The sequence below is a fragment of the Parasteatoda tepidariorum genome, chromosome 8 (assembly GCF_982258835.1).
Source record: "Parasteatoda tepidariorum strain Cologne lab strain chromosome 8, Ptep-v5.0, whole genome shotgun sequence".
NCBI lineage: Eukaryota > Metazoa > Arthropoda > Arachnida > Araneae > Theridiidae > Parasteatoda > Parasteatoda tepidariorum.
This window is the reverse complement of record NC_141762.1, coordinates 91,766,605-91,791,769: the sequence shown is the minus strand read 5'-3', so window position 1 is coordinate 91,791,769 and position 25,165 is coordinate 91,766,605. Positions and strand designations below refer to the sequence as shown.

Below are 25,165 nucleotides of genomic sequence, written 5' to 3'. Positions count from 1 at the left end.
GTACATAAAAATGGTTGTCATCAGGGGTGTACATGTAGATTTATTAAATACACCTTGTGCGCCACCTAGGAACCAAATCTAGAACCCGACACTCGAAATTTTTGCTCTGTTACAATCGCAACCTGTTACAATTGACCCCACTCTCCCCTACTTTTTCTTTCTTAAATTATTATTAAAATAAAAGGAAAAAATAAATTTACGAAAAATGAACGATCTTTTTCGCACTCATGAATTTGAATGATAAATTAGTTCCTTTTTTAGTAATAATTTTTAAGACCTGAGAATTTTTCACGTCATAATGAAAAAAAAAGAAAGCAAACGATACTGTAATTCAGTACTTGTAACTTGAGAAGAAGTGAAGTGATTATGCCTAATCATGTGATTTAAATAAGATTTAAATGCATACCTGATAGCTACGTCACTCGTGTGTGTGGAAACTGATTGGCTTTTAAACCGAAAACCTGCCACGATTTACCTACGATTACGTCACTTGCAGGTATCCAATTGTATGAAGAATGGAGTTATGTGGAGGAATAATAATGATGTAAAATATTAATTAATCAAAAACTCAATAATTGTATCGAGAAATGTAGAGTTAACCAATATGTAGAGTTCAAAAATGCATAGGCAACATGTAAAGTTAATTATTTTCGAGAAACCGTCGGCATTGTATATGTAAATCGCTTAAAGAAAATGCTTTCATAAATTTTGACAAAAATCTATTCCGATATTTATACATATTTATTTTTATTTAAAAACGATTGGATCATTCCAATAGAAATTTCCATGAAGTTATTCTGGTTCTAAATATTTAAAAAAATTAAATGATTTAAACAAAACTGTAGTAGCATTTATACATTATTGATGACTGGCTATTTATGAGTGAAAAAACGAGAAAAAGTTAATTCTAATTACTTTGCAGTTGATAAAATAAGTAAACGATTTAAAGAAAAAGTTATTTGTACCAATATTCATGCATTTTTATATAACTGGCTATTTATATGTAAAAACGTAAAAAAATATGTTCCGTTTGCAGCTCTAAGAAATGTTTGCAAAATGTAATTTTTTAACAGCATTTTATGTTATTTTCTTCTTTTCATAAACGAATCCGGTTTTATAAGTTAAAAAAATTGTTCCAGTTAATTCAAGGCAGATTTCTTTATAAGTACAATAAAAAAAGCACAAAAATGTAAACAAATGTTCCATTAAGTAACAAACTCGTTTAAAAGGTTTCCTCTATTTACATTTTTAAAATTATTTTTACCTGTCATGATGTGAATATCAAAATACGTATGCAGTCAGTTCTTATGTAACATATCAAGAGGAAATGATGGTTTTCAAGAATAAAATCATAATTCGTAATTTCCAATAACGATGATATACGCTTTACAAGGAAGTTACCCGAAATGCCACTCGCTAAATTTTTTTACACATTGTTTTTTAGGTACTTTAATCGTATCTATTTTTTGTTGTCTTTTTCTAAGCATTTATCAAGCAATAATTTATTGTTACATGTAAATTACGTAACTATAATATATATTTTATATAATTTATTTTTTATTATATAATTCATTATTTATTAATATTAATTAAAAACTATATTTTTTATCTTCAACTCGTGGCCAAGTTTAATTAATTCGTTCTGTAGAACAGCATTATAGATTGAGTAAGGATACTTTAATTTAAAACTCTTCTCCTTAATCGGAAAGTTAAATTTTTGCTTTTTAAAAGTCTAAATTTAAAAAGAAATAAACTGTCGACTTACACTGTTAAAAATTCCGAACCACGTTTCACCAAGAATTAGTATTCATTTGCTGGCTACATAAAATGGAGCTCAATTTTATCAAATTTTGGTATTTTTACTAGCTCCAAATATCAGTATTTGCACCAAAAGTAGGTGTTTTGAAGAAACAAAACCCTTTTTTTTAATTCTTTCTTTTTTTTTTTTACCTTTATAAAAGGAGAGGAAGTTTGCACCATTATTAGGTATTTTAAAAGAGCTCAAATGCAGGCCAAGGTATAGCTATTTACTGTAACAAAATTATTTACCGGAAGTAGGTTATTTTATGACATACCTTTAACCATTTTATACCGCCAACCAAATTTAAAAACGCAGCATTAAAGAAATGAACTTTAGTTCATGCAAACAAGCCATTTTACTAACTAAATTAGTAGAAACTTGAAACAACATGCAATAGTCGTCCCGATACACCGAGACCAAGTTGTAAGGAAAATATGGCGTCGTAAACAAATATCGTTCAGTTTACAATCACCGTCGAAGTTTTGTGTCTTCTACCAAATTTTGGAGCAGTCAGTTGTACCGTGGAAATATTTCTCGATCATATTTCAAAATTTACGGCGTAACTGAAATAAAATGATCTTTCATTTAACTAAACTTTGGGATCATAAGAAACTTTGCACGAAATACTGGTTACAGATTTAGCGAGTTTTTTTTCAAAGTAGAATAAAGATTCTGTTGTTTTTGCAGCAATTAAATTCTAAAGTTTCTGCGCAGTTGGGCATTTTTGCAGCATTTTTTATACTACCATTTATTAATTGAATGAGAACTATAACCAGAAATCGTTTGAAATTAATAATTTTTATCGGTATCTTAAATGTGATTTTTTATCTTTAGCTCATTTGGCGAAATTATTTCGATTCTCTTTCGCCAAAACTTACATTTTTCAATAGATGAATACGAGAAAACTCTTCATACTTATATTTTCAAAGTTTCTGCACAGTTCTGCATTTAAGCAGCTTTTTTTATACAATTTATTAATTGAATTCGAACTATAACCAGAAATCGTTTGAAATTAATATTTTTATAGGTATCTTAAATGTGATTTTTTATCCATTGCGCATTTGGCGAAATTTTAGCGATTCCTTTTTGCCCAAACTTTTTCAATAGATGAATAAGAGAAAACTCTTTACACTTATATATTCAAAGTTTCTGCGCAGTTCTGCATTTTAGCAGCTTTTTTAATAATACCATTTATTAATTGAATTAGAACTATAACGAGGAATCGTTTGAAATTAATATTTTTATAGGTATCTTAAATGTGATTTTTTTATCTATAGCACATTTGGCGAAATTTTTGCGATTCTTTTTTGGCCAAACTTACATTTTCAATAGATGAATAAGAGAAAACTCTTTATACTTATATTTTCATAACCAAAAAAACTAACTGTATGAAAAAAGTTTACCTTGGTTTTCAGTGACTTTTCCGGCACCTTCATTGACAGTAGAAGGAAAAAAAAATATTTGTGACGTAACGATTCGGGCTGTGCAATGTTTATTTGAAACTCTTAATGATTTTCAATTCTTAACATCGGAAGCTATGAAAAGCATAACAAAATACAAAATGCGAATGTGATTAAATTATTATATCTGTTAACAATGTTAACGGATTTATTTGATAGAAATAGTAACCTTCGTTAAAAGTGAGTATAATTTAAATATTTCTGCACTACGTAAACGATAATGTAATGTATCAATGGATGCACTAATATAGTATAGGTTCAACTAATCAAGCAATATGAGAAAATGAAATTTTTTTAAATCAATATTTAAGAAATGGAACATATTGTTAACATCGAAACATGAGTGCAAAATGAATGTCAATGTTTCTGCACTACGTAAATGATAATAAATGTGTCAAAAAATGAGTGAATATTAATAAATTCAACTAATTGAGCAATGTGAAACAAATATTTTAATCAATATTTAATATGCTGAATATTTTATTATTGTGATTAGAATCAAGCATGAATAAAAAATAATTTTTAATGGTTTTGCACTATGTTAATGGTGACATAACGTGACAAAAAATCGCTAATATAAAATGGATTCAACTAATTAAGTAATACAAGACAAGCATTTTTGTCAATATTTTTTTAAAAAAACTGAATATTTTATTAGTGTGTAATTAGTATCTGAGCGTTAATTAATTAAATGCTTCTGTTTTGCGTAAACGATAAATTGTGAGGGAAGAAAGTAACGAAAATTCACTTATAAAGTGTAGATTTAAGTAATGTAGCATCATGAAAAAAAACTATTTTTATCAATATATAAAAAATGTTTTATTATTATAATGAAGTGTTTTACAGTTTTAGAATGGCATTGTATAAAAAAACAAAATGAAAATTCACCACATGATAATGAAGATATAAAAATGTCAAAATACATGTCTGTCAAAAGTATATGACAGAAAAATTTAGTTAACATAAATTGTATAATAAGTTGGTTTGGATAATTTAACAATTAACTATAGAATATGTTAAATTGCATCGCAGCTTCATCCATAATTTTTTTTATTCGCTTATTTGCTTACATTGTACTAATAAGTAAAATAACTTTTATAGACGATTTGTATAAAACGCTGTAATCCTTTTTTAGAAAGTAATAATAGAACATTAATTCTTTGCTTTTACTAGAGTCCCTAATATCTAACTTTGTTGGAGAGTTACTTCGCATGGGTAATATTCCCTGAATTTGTCGAGTGCTAGAATTTACAGGAGTAAAACGAAACAATCATTTCCCCGTAGACTTAGCAATGATGAACAAGCAATTTTCATCTGACTGAGTCTCAAAATAATAGATATGTGTACTTTTTATTGTCCTTAAAACTAATTTTAACAATTCAAAATGTCTATCTTGAGCAAATATAATGTTGAAAAAAACCCTTTTTTCTAAAATAATTAGATTTTAAAAGCTATGATAGCTCTACTTATCACTTTTATCAAGTTATTTATGTTATTACACGCTGAAATAATTGTTAATCTTTCTTTTTTTGATAAAAAGTTTTCATGCTAGAAATTGTTTCTAGTCGAAAATTTCGCTAACAAGTTAAAAATAAAGTTATATTTTTACATTTAACGAGTTTAATCTGATCAACAATTAGCTATACTTTGGCGTAGTTTTGTGTCTCTTGGCTGGGAAAAGAAAAACGAAGCCTGCAGAATTTCAATGCTTATTTGCTATTTTTAATTAATTATGCTGATTTCTCACCGGTCATATTTATGCATTAGATTTATTATTATTTTTTTTTGTATTTTTTTTCTTTGATACTGAGATTTTAAATATTTTTTATCAGTTTCTTCCTTTGTTTGTATTAATCTTGTAGGTTTTTTAAATTAAACACTTAACTTATTTTCGTAGTTTTTTTTTTATAGAATTGTAAACTAGTTTTTTTAATGCTAATTTATTCTAAAGTTCGAAAGAATCGTATTAAATTTTATATAAATAATTTATGAATTTTATCATTTACATTGTTGTACCATTTGTTATTTTGAGTTTAAATTGAAAATAAAAATCTGGATTTGGTCGCTCAATATTCTATGAAATAAACTTAAGCTGTTATATTAAATTTTTCTTTAATGATAAATTTCAAGATTCTTTGCTCTACAATAAAATTATTTTGAAGCTAATTCTCCAAAAATTATAATTAACTTTTATATTATGTGAAGAATTTTACACTTATTATTTTTAGAATCACTAAAACTGCTGAATACAGTTCTATTTAATATGTAAAGTAATTATTTTTACAAGGAAATAGCTTGCTTGCTGTGATATCGGCTCATATATTATCAAAATGATGATAAATCTTTGATTTGATAAATTTTCATAATGTAAAATTCTTATACTAGTATTGATACATAATATCACTCTGAATCTTAATGAGTGTTGTTTATGCACAGTATATTTTTCACAGTATATTCACAGTATATTTAGTGTTTAGAAGTTGATCATTAAAAAATAAAAGCGTTGTTAGTATTTATTTCATCTTAATTTAAATTCTATTTCCTGGACTTAATCATACAAATATTTTTTGAAAATAAGTATTCAATAAGTACTACAATATATGGATTTTTTAAAAATTGTTTCTGTTTAAAATAGAAATTTGTGATAATAAAACAACATATAGATTTTTTTTTAAAAAAAAAGCTATGTTTTTCTAGCGAAACAAAAAAAAAGCGAAATTTTTTATCGGTGTTAAAAATCACATCCTTTTTCGAAAGACTTTTGAAGTTGATTATCGGTGACAATAGATTAATATATATTAACTTTTTGCTTACGGCTGGTACAACTGATGGTCCAGAATACCGGGTGCTATCAAGCGCTGTTAACCTTTTGCTTACGGCTGGTATAACTGATGGTTCAGAATAACGGGTGCTATCAAGCGCCGTTAATAGAAGATAATAATAGATTGATATGTATAATAGATTATTAGAAGTGTATTACGAAAGTGATATACCCTACGATTCTTGTTTTGGTTCTGAAAAGTTTTGTGCCTGATCATGTTTGATGGAAAGTGTTCAAAATTTCTAACAGTAATCGATTAATTTTGTGATCAATTCTGATTACAGCTAGCAGGAAGTGATTGAAACTTGTATTGTTGTGAAACACAGAGGTATACCCTTACAATGTGAGCACTCTAGTAAGTCAGAAAGTGTTTCGAAGTTTGACAGGCTTTAAAATCCCTTGGGTAGTAACTTCGCGTTAAATTCTATTTGTCGGAAAATGATTGCAAATAGTGTTGTTATCCAGCATAGAGCTTGAGTTAAAAATTGAGCTCTAGCTAGTCTTAATGTGGTTGGAAAATTTCGATTGGCGATAAATTCTGTTGGTAGCGGCCCTGGGAAATGATTGATCTTAGTATTGACGGAGCACGGAGCTTCAGAACATTGACTGCTCTAGCTAGTCTAAAAGTAGTCTAAATTTTGACTGTAAGATACCATCGAGTTAGTAAAAATTTAGTAAAATAAAAGGGGTATTTCTATTACGATAAAGATTCAACTGATGAAAAGAATAAAAGCAAAGTTTTGCTAATCTAATTTTTTGTAAAGTTATCAATAATTTACTCTTTGAAATAAAATGCTTTTCATGTTAGTGTTTTATTATTAACATATCTTTAATTCTATCATCTCATTCTAAAGTAAAAAGTAACAGTAAAAGTCTTTGATGCAGCGAAAAGTTCCCTAAGAAAGTTTGTTGAGACTAACAGCTGGGATATTCATCAAATTTCTTGTCAGTGTGCAATTTGAAGTGAATATATTTGAAAAACCATGCGTAACCTCAAATTTCGACTTAAAGAACATGAATCAGGAAATCAAGTGAATAATATATTTTTTATAGAAAAATTGAACTAATCATTCATCTGAGTTTTTTTCTGTTAAAATCAATCTTCGTTTACTGACCTTGATTTCTGGTAATCATTCCATATCTTGAAAATTTCTAAAAATTTAGTTAATGATCTTTCGACCTTAATTTTCTACATCTTGCACCTTAGGGTTCCTGTCCAAAAACTTATACCAATTTTTTACTCCCTTTCTTTCATAATCTTTTACAGGCTGGTTTTTTCTCTTATTGGTTAAACTACTTCGTATTTGTCTTGTTACATTCTCTACTGTGATTTTGTGTTTAGACAATGAGGAAGGTTCTTGTTTATGAAACCGAAATTATAGTATGTCCATTCATACGCATTTATTTATGCTTTTAATGTTTTTATTTTATTTCATTTATATAATTTTGTTCAATTTTTTTAATTATTCATTATTTAATTATTCACTTTTAATGGTTTAGGATTTTGCACTTTTCGCCATATTTCGATAGCTTTTCAAGTGAATCGGAAAGTTTTTCGCACACAACGATACAATTCGTTAATTCTAAGTGTAATTTCGTTCTAAAAATAATTTTTAATAGTTACTTAGAGTTTTTCATTAATTTATTTAATTATAATCGATAAAATTTTGAATTCTATGGTATATGAATTTTTGCTTCATTTTAAAACACGTAATTTGAAAAGACAAAAAATATGATTTGAACGAAAACAATCCAATAGTTTCGGAGTTATTGAATTTTAAGAACTCATATATCCGAAATCTGATTTCTCGAGAACTATTCGACCGATTTTTTTGACATTTAAGCGAATCAAGCACTTCAGCCAATATAATAATTGTTTATTCAAAGATGATTTCATGCAAAAAATAATTTTACATATTTTTTTTTGAATTATTTTTTTTTAATTTATTAATTTTTGAGAAAAAAAAATTGAAATTTTAAGGTATATTAAACTTTTATATATTTTTAAAACTATGTTATTTTAAAAAACAAAATTTTTTGCGGCTAATCCTTCCCTATATTTTGAAGGGCAAGAATACAAATCTGTCGAAAAAAAGTTTGTTTCATTAAAAAAATATTTATATTGTGCTTGTTTTCATGACAAAAAATATCTTCTTTGTGAATTAATAAGCCTATCTAAAATTTTCGCTTTAAAATTTTTTGTGTTAACGCGATAGCCTGGACATTTGATAAAAAGTTATGACGCTTCGTTTCTTTATTTTGCTCTCTAATATTACCTAATTTAGCTACATAATATTAACTAAAAACCTCCGGCAAATTACGGATTTGATAAGAAAAAATTTCAGTGCTATAAGGTTTATAAAAGTATGTAAATTTTTTTAAAGTATGCAATTTTAAAAAACAAAGATCTTTGCAGCTACCTTTTCCCCATATTTTGATGGGCAAGAATACAAATCTGTCAAAAAAAATTTTGTTTCATTAAAAAAAAGTTTCATTTCTGTTTGATTTCATGATTAAAAATATCGTCTTCACGAATTAATTAGCTTAATTAAAATTTTCCCCTCAAAGCGTTTTGTGATAACGTGATAGTCTGAACATTAGATACAAAGTTATGATGACGTTTCGTTTCTCACGCTAATATTAACTAATTTAGCTACTGAAAACCTCCGGCAAATTACAGATTTGATAAGAAAAAATTTCAATGCCATTTGAAAAATTAAGCTATTTTCCTTCTTTCTGAGCAAACTTCCTTATTGTAACCTTCTTAGTTCTTCTTTTTTTTTCCCTTTTCTTCTTCAAATTCTTTAATAATCTCTGCGTTCAAATGAAAACAATAAAACTATTTTATTTTTATCACGATTTGTGATATATATTCCATTCTAGCCAGCACTGTTACTGAAACGATTCAGGTTTTGCGAGAATTTTATTTTGGCGAATTTTTTGTGAAGCGCCCTGTTCAACCGCTTTAAAACTCAGCGAGACGAAACCAAATTCCTTTTTGGCGAGAACCCACACGTTAGAAACTTGCATCATTCCTTGACATGCCTCATTGCGTTAATGGAACACAATTCTGAATCTGTATGTCACTGTTAGAGGATTGTTTCCCAAATTCTATGTTCTATTAACACCTGATATTCTCCCAAAATGTTAGCCAACAACATAAATGTTTCCTCTCATTCCAATGGATGCATGCATTTAATATCGTCGATCGCTAATGGACACTGTCCACTGCATTCTGATGACCCAGGGTGAGATTTAATTGAATTTCACATTAATTTATGCTTCGTAAATTTTTTTAAAAAATATTTAAACGTATGAACTCGAGGAATTTAAAAAATATCTATAAATTATTGCTCATTTGCAATTGTCATGAAGTAAATGTTTTTATTTTTATATCATGCTTGATTAAATTTATAAAAAAAATTCAAGTGCTATTTTAATTATGAGAAATTGTTTTATCAGATGTAAAGTATTACTTCTAACTAAATAATGAAAATTGATTATTGATAAAATCATGACAAAATATTTAATGTATGAATATATATTGTTTATTTAAGGGTGAATTTATATGAGCTTTTTAAAATGATATGTTACAATTCTGTTTTTTTTGGGGGGGGGTCTAGAAAAAAACGTAAATCTATTATTTTTGCCAGTGATGCTTTATTAATTGTGGTAATGGGTACCCAATATACAATCGCAGGTACATTGGTCATTTTTTTAACGGCAACCAAGAAAGAATAATATTAGTTATTTATTGTAAATCAAACATTCAATTTTCAATGACACAATGTTGTTGATATTTCCACATATTAAAAATCCAATTTTATTGTTTGAATGCATATGTATATATTCATCCAGAAATGTTTATGCAAATAAATTTAATGTGTTTTTTTTAATGTGTGAAAGGGCAAAAATAGCACTCATCATTTTAAAATGCATGAAAATTTAGTACAAAGGTGAATTTCAGACTGAGAAAATAAAATAAGCCACGGAAAAGGAAAGATGGCGCTAATTTCATTTGAGTAATCAATTGCGTAATCAAATCAAATCATCATGCAAATTGTCATTTTGCGTAATCAAATTATGATTGAAGAAGTTATTTTTATTATTCCAAAAATATTTTATCACGCTGGCATTAGGTAGATACTTTTGGAATGGTTTTGGATATATTTTTAACTGTTATTTTAATTAGTTAAAGCAATTCACAGCACAAATGTTTGAAAGACTTGTTTCGTTGATGTAAAAAAGGTGTAAAAATATTTTTCATTTTATTAAACGTTGTAAAAAAGACATGCAAAATAAAGTGTAACGAAAACAAGAGAGGAACACCCTCATTAAAAATTCATGCTTTAAATAATGGAATGAAATATGATTTTTAATTAGAATAAAGTAGATTCATTAAAGCTATTTTAAAAAGAATTCAATTAATTAAGCAGAAGTAACTTAAATTTATTTATTTTTATATATTGCATAAAAACGCTAAATTTGAATTTTTCACCTTTTTTGCATATTGTAGAATGTTTTTATAGTGTATTTCCTCGTATTTTGGTCATGAAAAAAAATCTATTTGACTCGAATAATAAATATTTTTGGGCCATAAAATTGGTCAAAAATTTCCTACCTTTTTTTTTAATTTCATAATTGTTATTAAAAATTCCGACTAACAAGGGCAAATCCAGTAATATTTTTACATAGACAATCGCTTTGTAGTAGTGCACAAAGTGGAAAAAAAACTTGCATTATTATTTTTTAAGTAATAGTATTGTACTAAATGTTGCATATTACATTGGACGCTGTTTCTCAGTAGTGTAGAAATTTGTCATTGCTTTTTTTTATGCAAAATAATATTTCATTATTAACTATCATTATACATAAACTCTTAATATTTCTATTTTAAGGTCTAAGACAATTTACTTCTTTATTTGCAGGCGAACACGGTCTTTAAATGCACCCAGTCCTATTTGTCAGTTCGGACCCTGTGGCCGGATAATGAAAAACTCTGCTATGGTAATGTAAGTTGTTTATTTGTTTATCAAAATTATTTATTTTCATCTTAAATGAATTAATTTGTCATTGAAGAAACAATAACAGTTTCAGCATTTCATACTAGTTGTTTTTTGAAAACACTGTTGAAGTTCAAAGTTCTTCAAATTGCTGTAGTTTAACTCCGTCAAGAGGATAATCACTTATATGTGATCACGTGATTCTCTTTTCTTATCCCACTTGATTACATACTAAACGAGCCTTTCTGACTCCAGCTGCCCAAGATTACACGAACATGATCTGAATACGGTTCTCTCGTATTTGTATGCGCACGTACTTTTTAGTACATATAAAATAGAAATGGCCATGGAATGTTTCTTTTTCCATTCGCCAGTCTTGAATCGCTTAAAGTAATATTTTCTCCATTTAATTTTAATTTGCAACTTCATTTAATGCTTAATAAAGTATTTATGACATATTTATGAAAAACTATTATGAGATCTTTCATTTTTACTCAAGACTTGCGTAAGTTGGCTACGTGTGAGATTTTTAGTGTTAAATTTATAAAGGAAGTTGATTGTTTTTTTTTTCCAGTTAGGTACTCGAATATTGGAATTATTTAAAACAGGTGAAGACGATACAGGGGTAGTTAACTTAGCACGCTACTTTGCATTTAAAAATATTTCTAAAAAAATCAGCAAGTTTTGCACTTTTTGTTCTTGTGTAATAATTAAAAATTATTAGTTTTTATCTAAACAAAGGTAATTTTACGATAAATAAATAAAAATTCACAATTAAAAAAATGCTCCTAATTGACGAAAAAGGGGATTTAATCAAAAAACCTATGGAGGTACACGTGCTCCCCCTGCGCCCCTGATTTAAAATAGAAAAAGAGATATAACGAACATTCGGTATTCGGCCTATTTGGTCTTTTTGCCGAATACTCGGTTGATCGATTGATCAGGCAAGTATTCGGTGAAGTTTTTTTTCTTTGAATTTGAATAGATTTAGTAAAGAATAATATAAAGTAGTATTTTCAATTATACATTATTAGACGATTACACATTTACGCATATTTGTTGAGTTCTAAAATTCATGTACTTGCAAATTTATGTTATTATGTGCTTGCAATTATTTGTTTTTCTAGAGACATTCTATTTTTAGAATTAAGAACGTTTTTCTCGTTTTGTTTTCTTTCTTTCCTTATTTTTTGTTGCTGCTAATTTTCTGTATTTATTATAGGGCGGCATATGTTTTTAAAGCTGCATTTCTAATAAGACTTAATTCTTTTATTGTAACTTTTTTCCTGTTCATAGAAATCTGTGATTTTCAACGCTAAAGTTACGTTTTAAGAACTAAGAACAATTCTTTTTTGCTTTGTTTATTAATTTTACTTTTTATCGACGTTTTTATTATGACACAGCATTTTTTAAAGAGCGTTTCTAGTAAATTTTATTCTTGAATCCTCACTTTTTTTTAAAAAAAAAATATGGCAGTAGGAAAAAGTCAAATTGAGATTTTGAGCTTTAAATTTTTCATTTAATAATTAAGAATGATTTTCGTGTTTTCTTCTATATAGCCTTTTCTTTCTTTTTTTTTTATCGATAAAAACTTTTGTTTTTATCGACGTTGTTTTTATGACGCTACACTTTTTAAGAGCGCTTTTTATCAGATTCAATTATTTTTTCTTAATTTTTTTTTTATTTTGAAAATAAGGTAATTGGGAAACTGAAATGTTTTTTCTTCTTCAAGAATTAAAATAGAGTCTTACTTAGTTTGAACAAACAAGATCCTTTTCACTGTCAGAAATTTGTATAAAACCTGTAAGAAAAATTGTCGACAGTTAATAAAAAAAAATAAGTTTATACAATTTTCAGACATTTATTTTCTTAATTTATTGAATTATGCAGTCGTGCTCTTGTATTTTGACGTGTCCCTTAAAAGATCATAATGTTGTCAAAAAGGATAATGAGTTTTGAGATAATAGAGAGAAGACCTGCGTGAATGAAAAACGGGAGAAAATAATTTAATTTGTGTGTAATTTAAATATAAGAGTCCAATAAAAATTAAAAATTGGTAAGATATTACTTTAATTAATATGTTGTGAATTTCTTTTTTAATATCTTGTCAAAAAGGATAACAGGTTTTAAGATAATAGAGAGAAGACCTGCGTGAATGAAAAACGGGAGAAAATAATTTAATTTGTGTGAAATTTAAGTATAAGAGTCCAATAAAAATTAACAATTAAAATTTGATAAGGTATTACTTTAATTAATATGTTGTCAAATTCTTTTTTAATATCTTGTCAAAGAGGATAACGGGTTTTAAGATAATAGAGAGAAGACCTGCGTGAATGAAAAACGGGAGAAAATAATTTAATTTGTGTGTAATTTAAATATAAGAGTTCAATAAAAATTAACAATTAAAATTTGATAAGGTATTACTTTAATTAATATGTTGTCAAATTCTTTTTTAATATCTTGTCAAAGAGGATAACGGGTTTTAAGATAATAGAGAGAAGACCTGCGTGAATGAAAAACGGGAGAAAATAATTTAATTTGTGTGTAATTTAAATATAAGAGTCCAATAAAAATTAACAATTAAAATTTGATAAGGTATTACTTTAATTAATATGTTGTGAAATTCTTTTTTAATATCTTGTCAAAAAGGATAACGGGTTTTAAGATAATAGAGAGAAGACCTGCGTGAATGAAAAACGGGAGAAAATAATTTAATTTGTGTGTAATTTAAATATAAGAGTCCAATAAAAATTAACAATTAAAATTTGATAAGGTATTACTTTAATTAATATGTTGTCAAATTCTTTTTTTAAAAGAAACAAAGATTATATGGGCATTATATAAAGATTTGGTAAAGGTTATTCGGGCTATTTTTACCCCCCCCCCCCAAAAAAAAAAAAAATTTCCTTGACGAAAGTGAATCTATTCGTATTCCATGACTATATGGAAATATGCAGGATTTCCTTTGTTTTTCTAGATTGGATACAAAATTACTATGAACATCTTTAACAAGTCGTGTCTGTTACCCGATTATCATTAAATACATTATATGTAGGAACTTTAGTAGCTAATAATTCAGTCAGTTGTTCAAGACTTGTTATATATAAAAAAAAAGACCAAACAACATGGAAACAAAACTCAAAAACTACTCAGGTTGTATACTTTAGGATTTAATAAAATATAAAAGAATTATTTAAGTTTCATTTACATTTACACTGTTAAAAATTCCGAGCCACGTGACACCAAAAATCGGTATTGATTTGCTGGCGACATGAAATGGAGCTCAATTTTACCATATTTTGATATTTTCACTAGCTCCAAATATCAGTTGAAGGTTCCACCAAAAGTAGGTGTTTTGAAGAAACAAAACACAGTTTTTTATTCTTTTTTTCTTTTACAAAAGCAGAGGAAAGTTTCACCATTATTAGGTATTTTTAAAGCGCTCAAATGCAAGCCAAGTTTGCTGTTTACCGTAACAAAACTATTTACCGGAAGTAGGTTATTTTATGACATACCCCTAACCATTTTGTACAGCCAACCAAATAGCATAAAAGAAATGAACTGTAATTAATGCAAATAAAAAATTTACGAACCTAAATAAGTTGTTGCTGTTGTTTCCAATGCTACTTGACACACGGGCAAGCTTGCTTGGTGAACCCTAGCAAATTTAAGGCAGAGTGTGCGTTTCTTGTTTTTCAGTGGCGCCATCTATGGCCAAGAATTCGACTTCTGCCACACCATACGTCGCCCCCGTTTATAGGGCGGACCCATTCATACATCCACAGATCGTAATTTTGACCTAAATCAGAGAACGATCGATCACCAATCCAGTACCCCCAGAGGTATTAATTTGTTATGGGAACATGAAGGACTTATGCGACTCGACAGATTTAACGTGAGTCAGTCACTTAACGTCTTCGGCCGGCGGGGTTCGAACCCACGAACTCTCGGATGGGGGCCCAGCGCCCGACCGACCTGGATATCCCGACCCTACCTAAATAAGTTGATACTTGAAAACATGCATTAGTCGTCTCGATACACCGAGACCGAGTTGCGATGAAAATACTGCGTCGTAAACAAATATCGTTCAATTTACAGTCACGGTCAAAGTTTTATGTCTTTTACCAAATTTCGGTGCAGTCAGTTGCACCATGGGAGTATTTCTCGATGATACTTTACAATTTATATGGTGTAACTAAAATGAAATGATCTTCTACTTAATTAAACTTTGGGATGATAAGAAACTTTGCACCAAATACTGGTTAAAGATTTACCGAGTTTTTTTTACAGTGTAGTAAAAAAATAATTTTCTTCAGATGCATTGTCAATAACACTGAATTAATGTTCCAAAAAAATAACAGTTAATAAATGTCCGTTTTTAGGACAATACAGGATCCTGCGAGTCAACGACTGACATGGAACAAACCTCCTCTTACAGTCCTGGTGATCAAGAAGGTTCACGATATTGCAGTCATTCAGCCATTCATCGATCTCGTCAATTGGCTCATTTTCGTAAGTACTATGTTGCAAACATTTTTACAATTCTTATATTGAGTCCTTGAATTATAAATTTTCAATGTATTCTGCATATTTGTGTTACATGTGTTACTCACGTGTTATGCGTTATTCTATTTTTAATAACATATTCATTCTCAGAAATTTAATTCACTCCCACTTTTGGCGATTCAACTATTCTTGATCTCTCTATTTCGTTATTCTTTCTAATTATTTCTTCACGAAGTCGCTTGCCTTTTGACAAAACGTAAAATCTGAGGTATTTGTTTGATTAACAGTAGGGCATATACCAAATTATGCTAAAGCCCAGGGCTAAAAAGAATGGGCTGGTTCACTCCTTTGAAGAAACTCTCGTCGTGCCAATCCTCCGATTTTCTCTAGTGACGTCACTTGGGCGCAAAGCTCGCACTTTTACTTCAAGAACAGAGCGTTCGGCCTTACTAGTTCTAACTAATATTGTAGCATTTCTCTTTGTGACATATTCTAAGACATTGGTTATTTTATATAATGACTTTCTTCAGTTTTGCCGTGAATTTACAAAATTTTAAAACTATTAACAAAATGCCAGCTTGCGCGATTGCAACTTGCAAAAATTCTGATAGAAGAACAAAAGGAAAAAAATATAATTTTCTGCGTGTTCCCTAAAGTAAATGAACAACTATGTAAAGAATGGATTCCGAAATGACACAGTTAATATAAAACAGCAATACGTTTTTTCTATCTTTAAGAACTTTTATAAAAATTCGTTATCTAAATAGAGACCGCCTCGTTACTTCGAAAAGAAAGGCATGTGAAAAAAATTAAAAAGTGGATAAAGTCAAAGAAAATTAAAACGTAAGTAAAATATATAGTGTACATTAAAAATGGTTTTGCTCTTGTTTTCAAACCAGTAAACAAACTCAGTAGGGAGGAGTTCTCGTGATAGCTGGACTGTCCTCTCAGCAACAACGTTCAATTTAAACAGAAAATCATACTAGAAAAGTACTCTAGATTATTATGAATTGAAAGCCATGGTAAATTTCTTTTCATCACCTATGGCATCATGACAGACCTTCCAGAATTTTTTTTTACTTGATATTAAAATCATTCGCACTGCTTGAAAGAACGGCACGGGTGCTAGTACTCTTGTTTGTCATACAGAATTTCCGAAATTTGATTTCTGGGAATGATTGAGAACTTATTCATTGATACCTTTTTTATTTTATGTTACATCACCTTTTTTATTCGATATAATGCATAATCGATATGATACAATACTCTAACACTTCTGATTAAATTTGTAACTTAAAAATAATGAAAGTAGTCAAATTTAAAAAAATATTCATCCGGAACATTTTCCAGAAAACGGTTTTGTCAAAATTCGGGAAAATTCACTATCCATTTTTTTTTTTTTATTGCAGCGTTTGGTTTTAGTGAAGTGGACGATGCAACGATGTAATTTTTAAGTTGAAAGCTCTCAAACTTGATATTTTGTTGCAGGAAAAACACATGCTGGTTTTCGTAGAGGCATCTGTACTGGATGAAAACTATCTTCTCCTCAATTCATCATACACACCCATTAAAGAAAAACTCTGCACATTTAAAGAAGGTAAACACACGCTGTTTTATCCATGTTATATTAATATTGTTATAAAGAATATCCCGAATAGAATCAACGATTAAAAAAGCTAAATAAAGAAATAAAGAGAAAAGTATGGCTTGCCGAGTTTTGTTTACGAAATCAAATATTCTTACCCAAGTCTTACAAATCATTATTATATTTGTTTCCAGATGGCGATACTGACTGAAAAATCTATAAAACAATACTTTCAAAATAACCGTCATTATCAATAATAATGCAGCCTGAGAACAAAATTTACAGACTCCAGTTCAAATATTTCAGATAGCATGATCTTACACCTATCAAAAAAACATTGTTTCAGCCAGCAGCCCCATTTGTTAACTCAAATTCTAACTTATTTTGAAATCGGGTGAAAATAATTTAATGGTTTTCCAGGCAGAATGCAACGAGATGTATGTTCTTTCGATGTTTTTCATCTGCCTATTTTTCTAATCATCAGCCAATTTTGGTTTTATTTAAGAATAAAGGGAGTCACAATGTCTGTGATTAAGGCACTGAGCTGTCATTGTAAGGAACTGGAATTCGATCCCCCGTGGCAGCTTGCAGACCATCCATCTTCCGACAGATGGATACTGGCTTGTTTGGGATGTAAAGGCGGCCTGTGCGCTTTTCCAAGCCACAATCATGCCGTTGGTTACGAAATTGTGTAACCTTAACATCCATGGGACCCGCCGTCTACAACGGGCTGTTGCGGGAGTGCTTTACTTTACAGGAATAAAGGACTTAAGACTGCAAACATGGAAACTGAAGCCAAACACAGAAATTTATACTGATGTACAGTGCACAAAATAAAAAACGGACTACCCCGGATAACTTTTGATCGAATGATCACGTTTTGAAACTAAATCTTAATGATCCGAGAGGGTGACCTGAAATATGCTAATTAATAAGTACAGGCGATAATTAAATTTGGAAATCAGACACAAAAACGTACTTTCTCTGAATAAACATGCCGTTTTTTCGATGGATTCAGATTAATCACTCCAACAACATAGGGGGTAGCCGCCATAGAGAATTATGGTTCTAATAGCTTGTTCAGAAGGGCGTTTCAAAGTTTAGACCCTTTAACGTTAATTTCCCTTTATGCGTATTTCGTAATATCTCGAGAACGTTTAAAGCGAATTGAAAAATTTTGGCCCACAATTATAAAATTCGTTTGTCCAAACATAATTCCACCTAAAAAATAAACTTTACTAAATATTTATTATATTTTATTTTTTCATTCATCAACAGCCGAAAAGTTTTTAAATTGTAAGGTAATCAATTTTTTACATTATTTTAAAGTATCTAATTTTACATGGCAAAATACCAAGTTTGAGCGAAATCGGTAGAACAGTTTCTGAGATATTGGATTTTAGAAAAATCGTATATTTAAAATTTGATTTCTCGGGAACTATTCAATCGATTTTGCTCAAATTTTGTACTTTGTTTTAATTTGCTCAAATTTTGTAAAAGTTGTATACCTTACAATTGAAAATTGTTTCGACTATTGATAAATAAAAAAAATAATAAATATTTACTAGAACTTATTTTTTGCGTGGAATTATCTTTGGATAAATGAATTTTATAATTACGTGTATAAAATATTCAATTTTCTCAAAAATTCTTGAGATATGGCGAAATATGCATAAAATAAAATTGACATTTAGGGGTTCAAACTTTGAACCGCTCTCCCAACCAAACTACTGGTACTATATTTCCCAAATTGCGGTTATCCCGTATATTCTGGGGGTCTGAAATTCAAAGATATGTTTATTTAGAGAAAGTACGATTTTGGGTTTAATTTCGTGACTTAAAATATCGTCTGTACTAATTAGTTAGCATATTTAAAATCAACCGCTTGGACCATTGAGATTGAGTCTCAGAAACTGAAGAACTGATCAAAAGTGGTCCGTTTTTTAATTTGCGCACTGCTAATAGAGAAACATACGTTACATAGGGAAACATACATTATTTATTCAAAATGTAATTTCAAATAGCATTGAAATGTTAGTAAATCAACTCATAGTTTATTTAAATTTAATAAAATGATTGATAACACAAAGACAGATGTCTATTTACAACCCAGTCCGCAGTAGTAATTTGCAATAAATGCATAAACTTTTCAGTCCAGATTGTTCAGTTTTGAGCTGATCCTTTAATTCTACTGCACTCTATATGATTTTATTTATTTATTTTGTAATACGCTCCATTATTTCTGCCTAGGTAAAGATGACCTTACTGACAAAATCGATTTCATCATCTGCCTGGGTGGGGATGGCACGCTTTTGTATGCCTCGTCACTTTTTCAGGTAAACATTCTTTTTACACTGTCGAAATGTCTTCCAATTTTTTTCAAGTATTTTTAACACACTTTTCCTGCTTTTCCGTTGAGATTTTATAATTTTTCTGCATTGATATTTAGGCCTAAAACTGAAAACCAACCACTTGTATAAGGTTAAAAATTGAAATTAATTACTATGCTTACATTAATGTATTCGATGTACTCAATGTTATGTATTCAACTTACATGTTACTTTAAAACGATATTTTAAACTTTTATTTTATAACCGTCGTTGAACAGCCGACCCATTTTTCGGGTTTACGACTACTAATGTTCAACTCCGCAGATTTGTAATTAATTAACTAACCCACATTTGCGTTACATAGAGAGGAAAACCACGAAGACCTAACACGATTTACTTGACGGCAAGGGGACTTTAACCCATGATCCGTCTACCGCTGATGATATTTTTATGTCCGCAGTGTGGTTGGTGTGAGCTGGGCGCGGTGCGGGATTCGTATCAACCAGCCATTGTTGGGATTTGAACCCGAGTCACCTCATTAGAAGAGCTCTCTGTCCCCTGTGCCATCATGGCTCTTTGAGTGTTTCTTAATCGACAATTTGCATTTTTTCTTCTTGATTATTTACATACCCGGATGTACAAATAACGACGAAATTACCTGCCTGATCAGAATTTTAACATATTCCAAATTATTGCTGTGATCATATCAATTTACGCCAGATTTATATGTTGTCATTTATTTTAATTTTTCATTTTCAGCAAAGCGTTCCTCCAGTCATGGCATTTCACCTGGGTTCCTTAGGATTCTTAACGCCATTCGAATTCGACAATTTCGAAGAACAAGTCACGAATGTTCTCGAAGGTAATTTTATCTATAAAATTATTTCGACTTAATTTTTTTCTAATTTTATATACAGGGTTCCATATCAATTGCTTTTTTGAACTAGTGTGTTTGTTCGAAAATAATAATGTCTGTCAGAAATCATGTATTATCAATAGTTTATATATCAATAGTGTTTACACTGTATATCATAATATCAATAGTGTAGTCTGTCCGAAATCTAACGAATTACTACTGAAGAAGGCGAGACTAAAACATCAGATACTGTTTGACTGTCAAAGGAAAAAGAGAGTAGTTAATCGGCAACCATTAGAAACACCTAAAACTTTCATTAGGAATAATTTTTTTTTTTAATGTTTTCATTTCTGCTTTCATCAGTAATGATTGTTTAGATTTTGATAGCTTCTTTTCCTAGCTCAAATATTAAGAAACCCGTAAAGAGCTATAAAAATTGCCATTTTATTACTGACGCCAGTGTTGTTTTATTAATTGCGGTATTTTATAATTGTCGTTGAACAGCCGACCCAATTATGAGTTTACGACTATTAATGTTCAACTCAGTAGTTTCGTAAATCTGACCCCAATTCTGAAGACAAGGAAACTCCTGGAACAAGTAGTATTGGATGAAATTTGCCTTCGTGGAGGACTTTTTTGATAGAACTAATCCGTATTTACGTTACATGGAGAGAAAACCGCGAAAGTCTGTAACGGTTAGTCTGAAGTCAAGGGGACTTTAACTTATGATCCATCTACCACTGAGGATATTTTACGCCAGCATTGCGGTTTGTGCGAGGCGGTGCGGAATTCGTATCGACCAGCCCCCAAACTCGGTTGGCTCTTAATTGCTTTATTAGTACGACGGGTATTGTGTATAGATAGGAAATACACGTTGCAGTAAAATGCTCAGCAACTGGAACCGTTGTATTGATCTGCAGCGTAGTTTTAAAATTTATCCGTGGAGCACAAAGTAAAACATTTGTATTCAAATATCGCATTTTATAGGTTTCCAAACTTTAAAAGGCAAAAGTGTCAAATGCTAATCCAGCCAGCCAAAGACTCCCCGTGTACTAAATGGTAACTGATGTACGTTAAACCTGTCGGGTCACGAAGTCCTCCATGTTTCCATAACAAATTATACCTCCCGGAGAACTGAATTGGAGATTGATCGTTCTCTGGTTCAGGTCAAAATTATGATCTATGTATGAATGAATGGATGTGTGAATAGGTGTGCCCTATAAAACGGGTGTGACAGAAGTCCATTTCTTGGCCATCTTCACTGGAAAACAAGAACAATCGCGCAACCCTCTGCCATAATGGCCGATGACCACAACATCTTATAACGGAACACCCGGTATATGAGTAGTCCAAACTTCTTCCTCTTTTCCTATTAGTTTAACCACTTTACATGTGTTTGCCTCTTTACTATTATTTGATGAATTCAGAAGCTAATAAAGGTTCTTGTTTATAGAATCGAAACTATAGTATGTCCATTTAAGTATTTTATTTGTTCTTCATTCGCGTTGCTGCTTTGTTTTATTCTATATATGCCCTATCCTTTTTTAATATGATTTGTGTTCCATTTGTTATTATTCTAAATACCATTTTTTGAACTTTTTTTTCTCTTTTCAGGTCATGCTGCTCTTACCCTAAGGAGTAGGCTTCGCTGTATAATTGTCAGAAAAAATGACCTCCTTAACGACAAAAAGAATGAACCTCACACAACATTCCTGGTAAATATAAAATTTTTGTAAATGAAAAAACAATGATTAATTACTTTAAGAAACGTCGACTTCCTTGTTAAAGAGACTGGAATGAGTTTCAGAAATTCCGCCCTTGATTATACTAATACATAAAAGTCGAAATACAAATTCACAACTATTAATGTCGAATACAATTTATACAACTAGTCGAATACAATTTGTAAATTCGTATGTTTATTGTTCGAACTAAACAATATACATAAAAAGTCACGAATATTTGTTTAATGTGATTATTATTAATTTTACAGACTGGTTCAAATTACTGAAATGATGCAAATAAAATGTTTCTAAGTTACCTAATTTTAAAACCATTGTAAATTATATTTCTATAAATATTTTTTACCTTACGTAACTCAGTAGCCACAGATAAATATTAATAACCACCCCTCTAAAATCAACCGCTTTATTGTCAAAAACAAACACTCAAAACGAAGTCCTGTAAATTGGATACTTTTTTTTCACTCTATGAAGCAGTATTTAAACAAGAATATTGTTAATCGATAAATTTTCTGCAAACAAGATAGTCTTAATTTTATTTCAAGCTCATTGTCTTAATTTTAGCATTTTTTTCTTTCTTCTTTTTTGCAATTATATACATATAGTTTGTTTTTCTGACCTACTTTCATACTGAAAAAAGTGCTTTAATTGCAATTTTATTTCAAATTATTAACGTAAAAATATGCAATTGTTAGGTTCTGAACGAAGTTGTTGTCGATCGAGGTCCATCTCCGTATCTTTCTAACATTGACCTTTACCTTGATGGAAAGCATGTGACGACTGTTCAAGGAGATGGTAAGCATTTTTCGACTTCAAATCGCGTGATTCATTTATCTATTTCTGAATCTTATATGTTAAAAAAAGTTCTTAAAGACATAGGTTCATTTTTCGTTTACCGCTTAAGATGCAAATATATCGTTAAAAACTGATTATATTGAAAAATATTCCTGTTGAACTATGTATGGAACTATCTTGTGAAAAGATAACTTATTTTGAGAACATAACCCACTATGTTGTTCTAAAATCGGTAACAAAATAGTTTTTTTTCTCCACATTTTATATTGATACGTTTTCTTTTAATTTCCTTGTAGTTCTTGCAATCTAATACAGTGAACCTTCAAGGGGCCGAAGTATACATCACTATCAGGGGTCTGTTTAGAAGAAATTTGTGTCCGTTAACGGACCCTTCACAAAATATCTCTTCATAAAAACGGACCCTTCACAAACTATTTTAACTTAAAAACGGACCCTTCACAAAAGGATTTTTCTTTTAATCGGACCCTTCACAAATTTGTTTATCTTCATTATTATTTTGTTAATCGAATAAACCCTTTCCAGGGCAGAAAACAAGAAAGATGGATGTAAACGAATTAAATTTTGTCTTCGGCAGACGATTCTTCCATTATTCGTCCGAAAGTAATATTCTGCGTTCAGCAGTATAGGCTAAATACCAAATATTTGCATGTTGCATCTCTAATTTAGAAGGAGCCATAGTTGTTTATTTTTGAAAATTAATTTTTTTAATTACAATTTTACAGTATTGAGCATAATCTTGATGTCTATAAAATTTAAAAACTCCTTGAAAAATTTTTTTTGGAAATAACGGACCCTATTTGCACAAATTCATAAAAGCGGACCCTGGTTGAAAGAATGTGAGTAATTTTTTCACAATTTCACGAGACCTTTCACAAAATGTTTGGACAGACCCCTGATAGCATGTTTATTACATGTGCACGGGAGCGAACATTTCGTTCACTATATCCGGGAGTTCACTATAGCGAGATTTGACTGTAATTATAAACCATATCCGCGTCTTTGTTGTTTCATGATCTTGTATCTAAACCTTTATAGAAATTTGATTCAAATTTATACAGTAACAATATTAACGTGAAAATAGAAATAATTTTAAATGATTCAGATACTATAACTATGTCATCTCAATGCCACATCAAACATTAAATGCTTCATATTACCTATTTTTAAACTGCACTAGCAGGGGTCTGTTCAGACATTTTGTGAAAGGTCCGTTTTTCGTGAAATTGTGACAAAAATTACTCACATTCTTTCAACCAGGGTCCGCTTTTATGAATTTGTGCAAATAGGGTCCGGTTATTGCAAAACACTTTTTCAAGGAATTTTTAAATTGTAAATAAATACAAGATTATGCTTAAAACTGTAAAACCGTAATTAAAAAAATTAAATTTAAAAAAAATAAACAGCAATTACAGCTACTAAATTAGCGATACAACATATAAATGTTTAGTATTTAGCCAATACTGCTGAAGGCAGAATATTCATTTCAGACGAATAAAGGAAGAAGTGTCTGCGGAAGACTTTGTGAAGGGTCCGATTAAAAGATAAATTATTTTGTGAAGGGTCCGTTTTTAAGTTAAAATATTTTGCGAAAGGTCCGTTTTTAAGTTAAAATATTTTGTGAAGTGTCCGTTTTTATGATAAGATATTTTGTGAAGGGTCCGTTGACGAACCCAAATTTCTTTTAAACAGACCCCAGACTAGGATGTCTTAAATTCCCAGTGAACGATATTATATAGTTTAACATTTCTGCAGACGAAATATTTCGGTACATTATGATATAGTCAAAATTCGAACGATTTTGTTGGCCAATTATGTATATCATTCTGGTTCAATGTTATTTTGATGATAGTGCTCAACTTTCTAATGATTGGGACTTCTAATGAATTTGACATAGAAAAGCAACTTTCTGATCACATACAATTTTTTAATAAATCCTTTTTAATGAAATCTGTAACAATATTATGTATCATATTTCTATGAGCAACATTATAACACTCTGAATAACCGACTTAATGATGACTTATTGATGAGCTTTATATATATATATATATATATTGTTTTGGCCATAGTAATACAATATTAGAAAGCCCTCTTTTTTGCGGATGTAATTGTGTGAGCTGGTGGCGAGATTATATCGTTACTTTATATTATTTTCAAGCGTTTTAATTTTTTTCAAATTTTTATTTTTTTTAAGGTTTTATTTATTAATAATTTTTGTTATCCTTTTTAAAAATGTATTCATTTT

The 25,165-nt window shown here is 29.6% G+C and overlaps 1 protein-coding gene across 16 annotated transcripts in view; it reads left to right on the top strand.

Annotated features, from left to right (window-relative positions):
* Positions 1 to 25,165, top strand: part of LOC107438973 (NAD kinase) — a 68,266-nt gene that overhangs the window by 34,815 nt on the left and 8,286 nt on the right. For 12 of the 16 annotated variants that reach the window (XR_006225589.3, XR_011636818.2, XR_015435938.1 and 9 more), the window contains 7 exons: positions 11,011 to 11,094; positions 15,468 to 15,597; positions 17,080 to 17,188; positions 19,427 to 19,512; positions 20,266 to 20,368; positions 21,977 to 22,077; positions 22,800 to 22,899. Coding sequence is in view for 10 of the 16 variants with exons in the window: in XM_043046096.3 (XP_042902030.2) it covers positions 11,011 to 11,094; positions 15,468 to 15,597; positions 17,080 to 17,188; positions 19,427 to 19,512; positions 20,266 to 20,368; positions 21,977 to 22,077; positions 22,800 to 22,899 (713 nt within the window). In the remaining 6 variants the exon portion in view is untranslated. Of the gene's footprint in view, positions 1 to 3,309; positions 3,442 to 8,888; positions 9,331 to 11,010; positions 11,095 to 15,467; positions 15,598 to 17,079; positions 17,189 to 19,426; positions 19,513 to 20,265; positions 20,369 to 21,976; positions 22,078 to 22,799; positions 22,900 to 25,165 lie in introns of those variants that run through there. The other 4 variants (XR_011636819.2, XM_071180996.2, XM_043046098.3 and 1 more) reach the window with 4 other exon arrangements.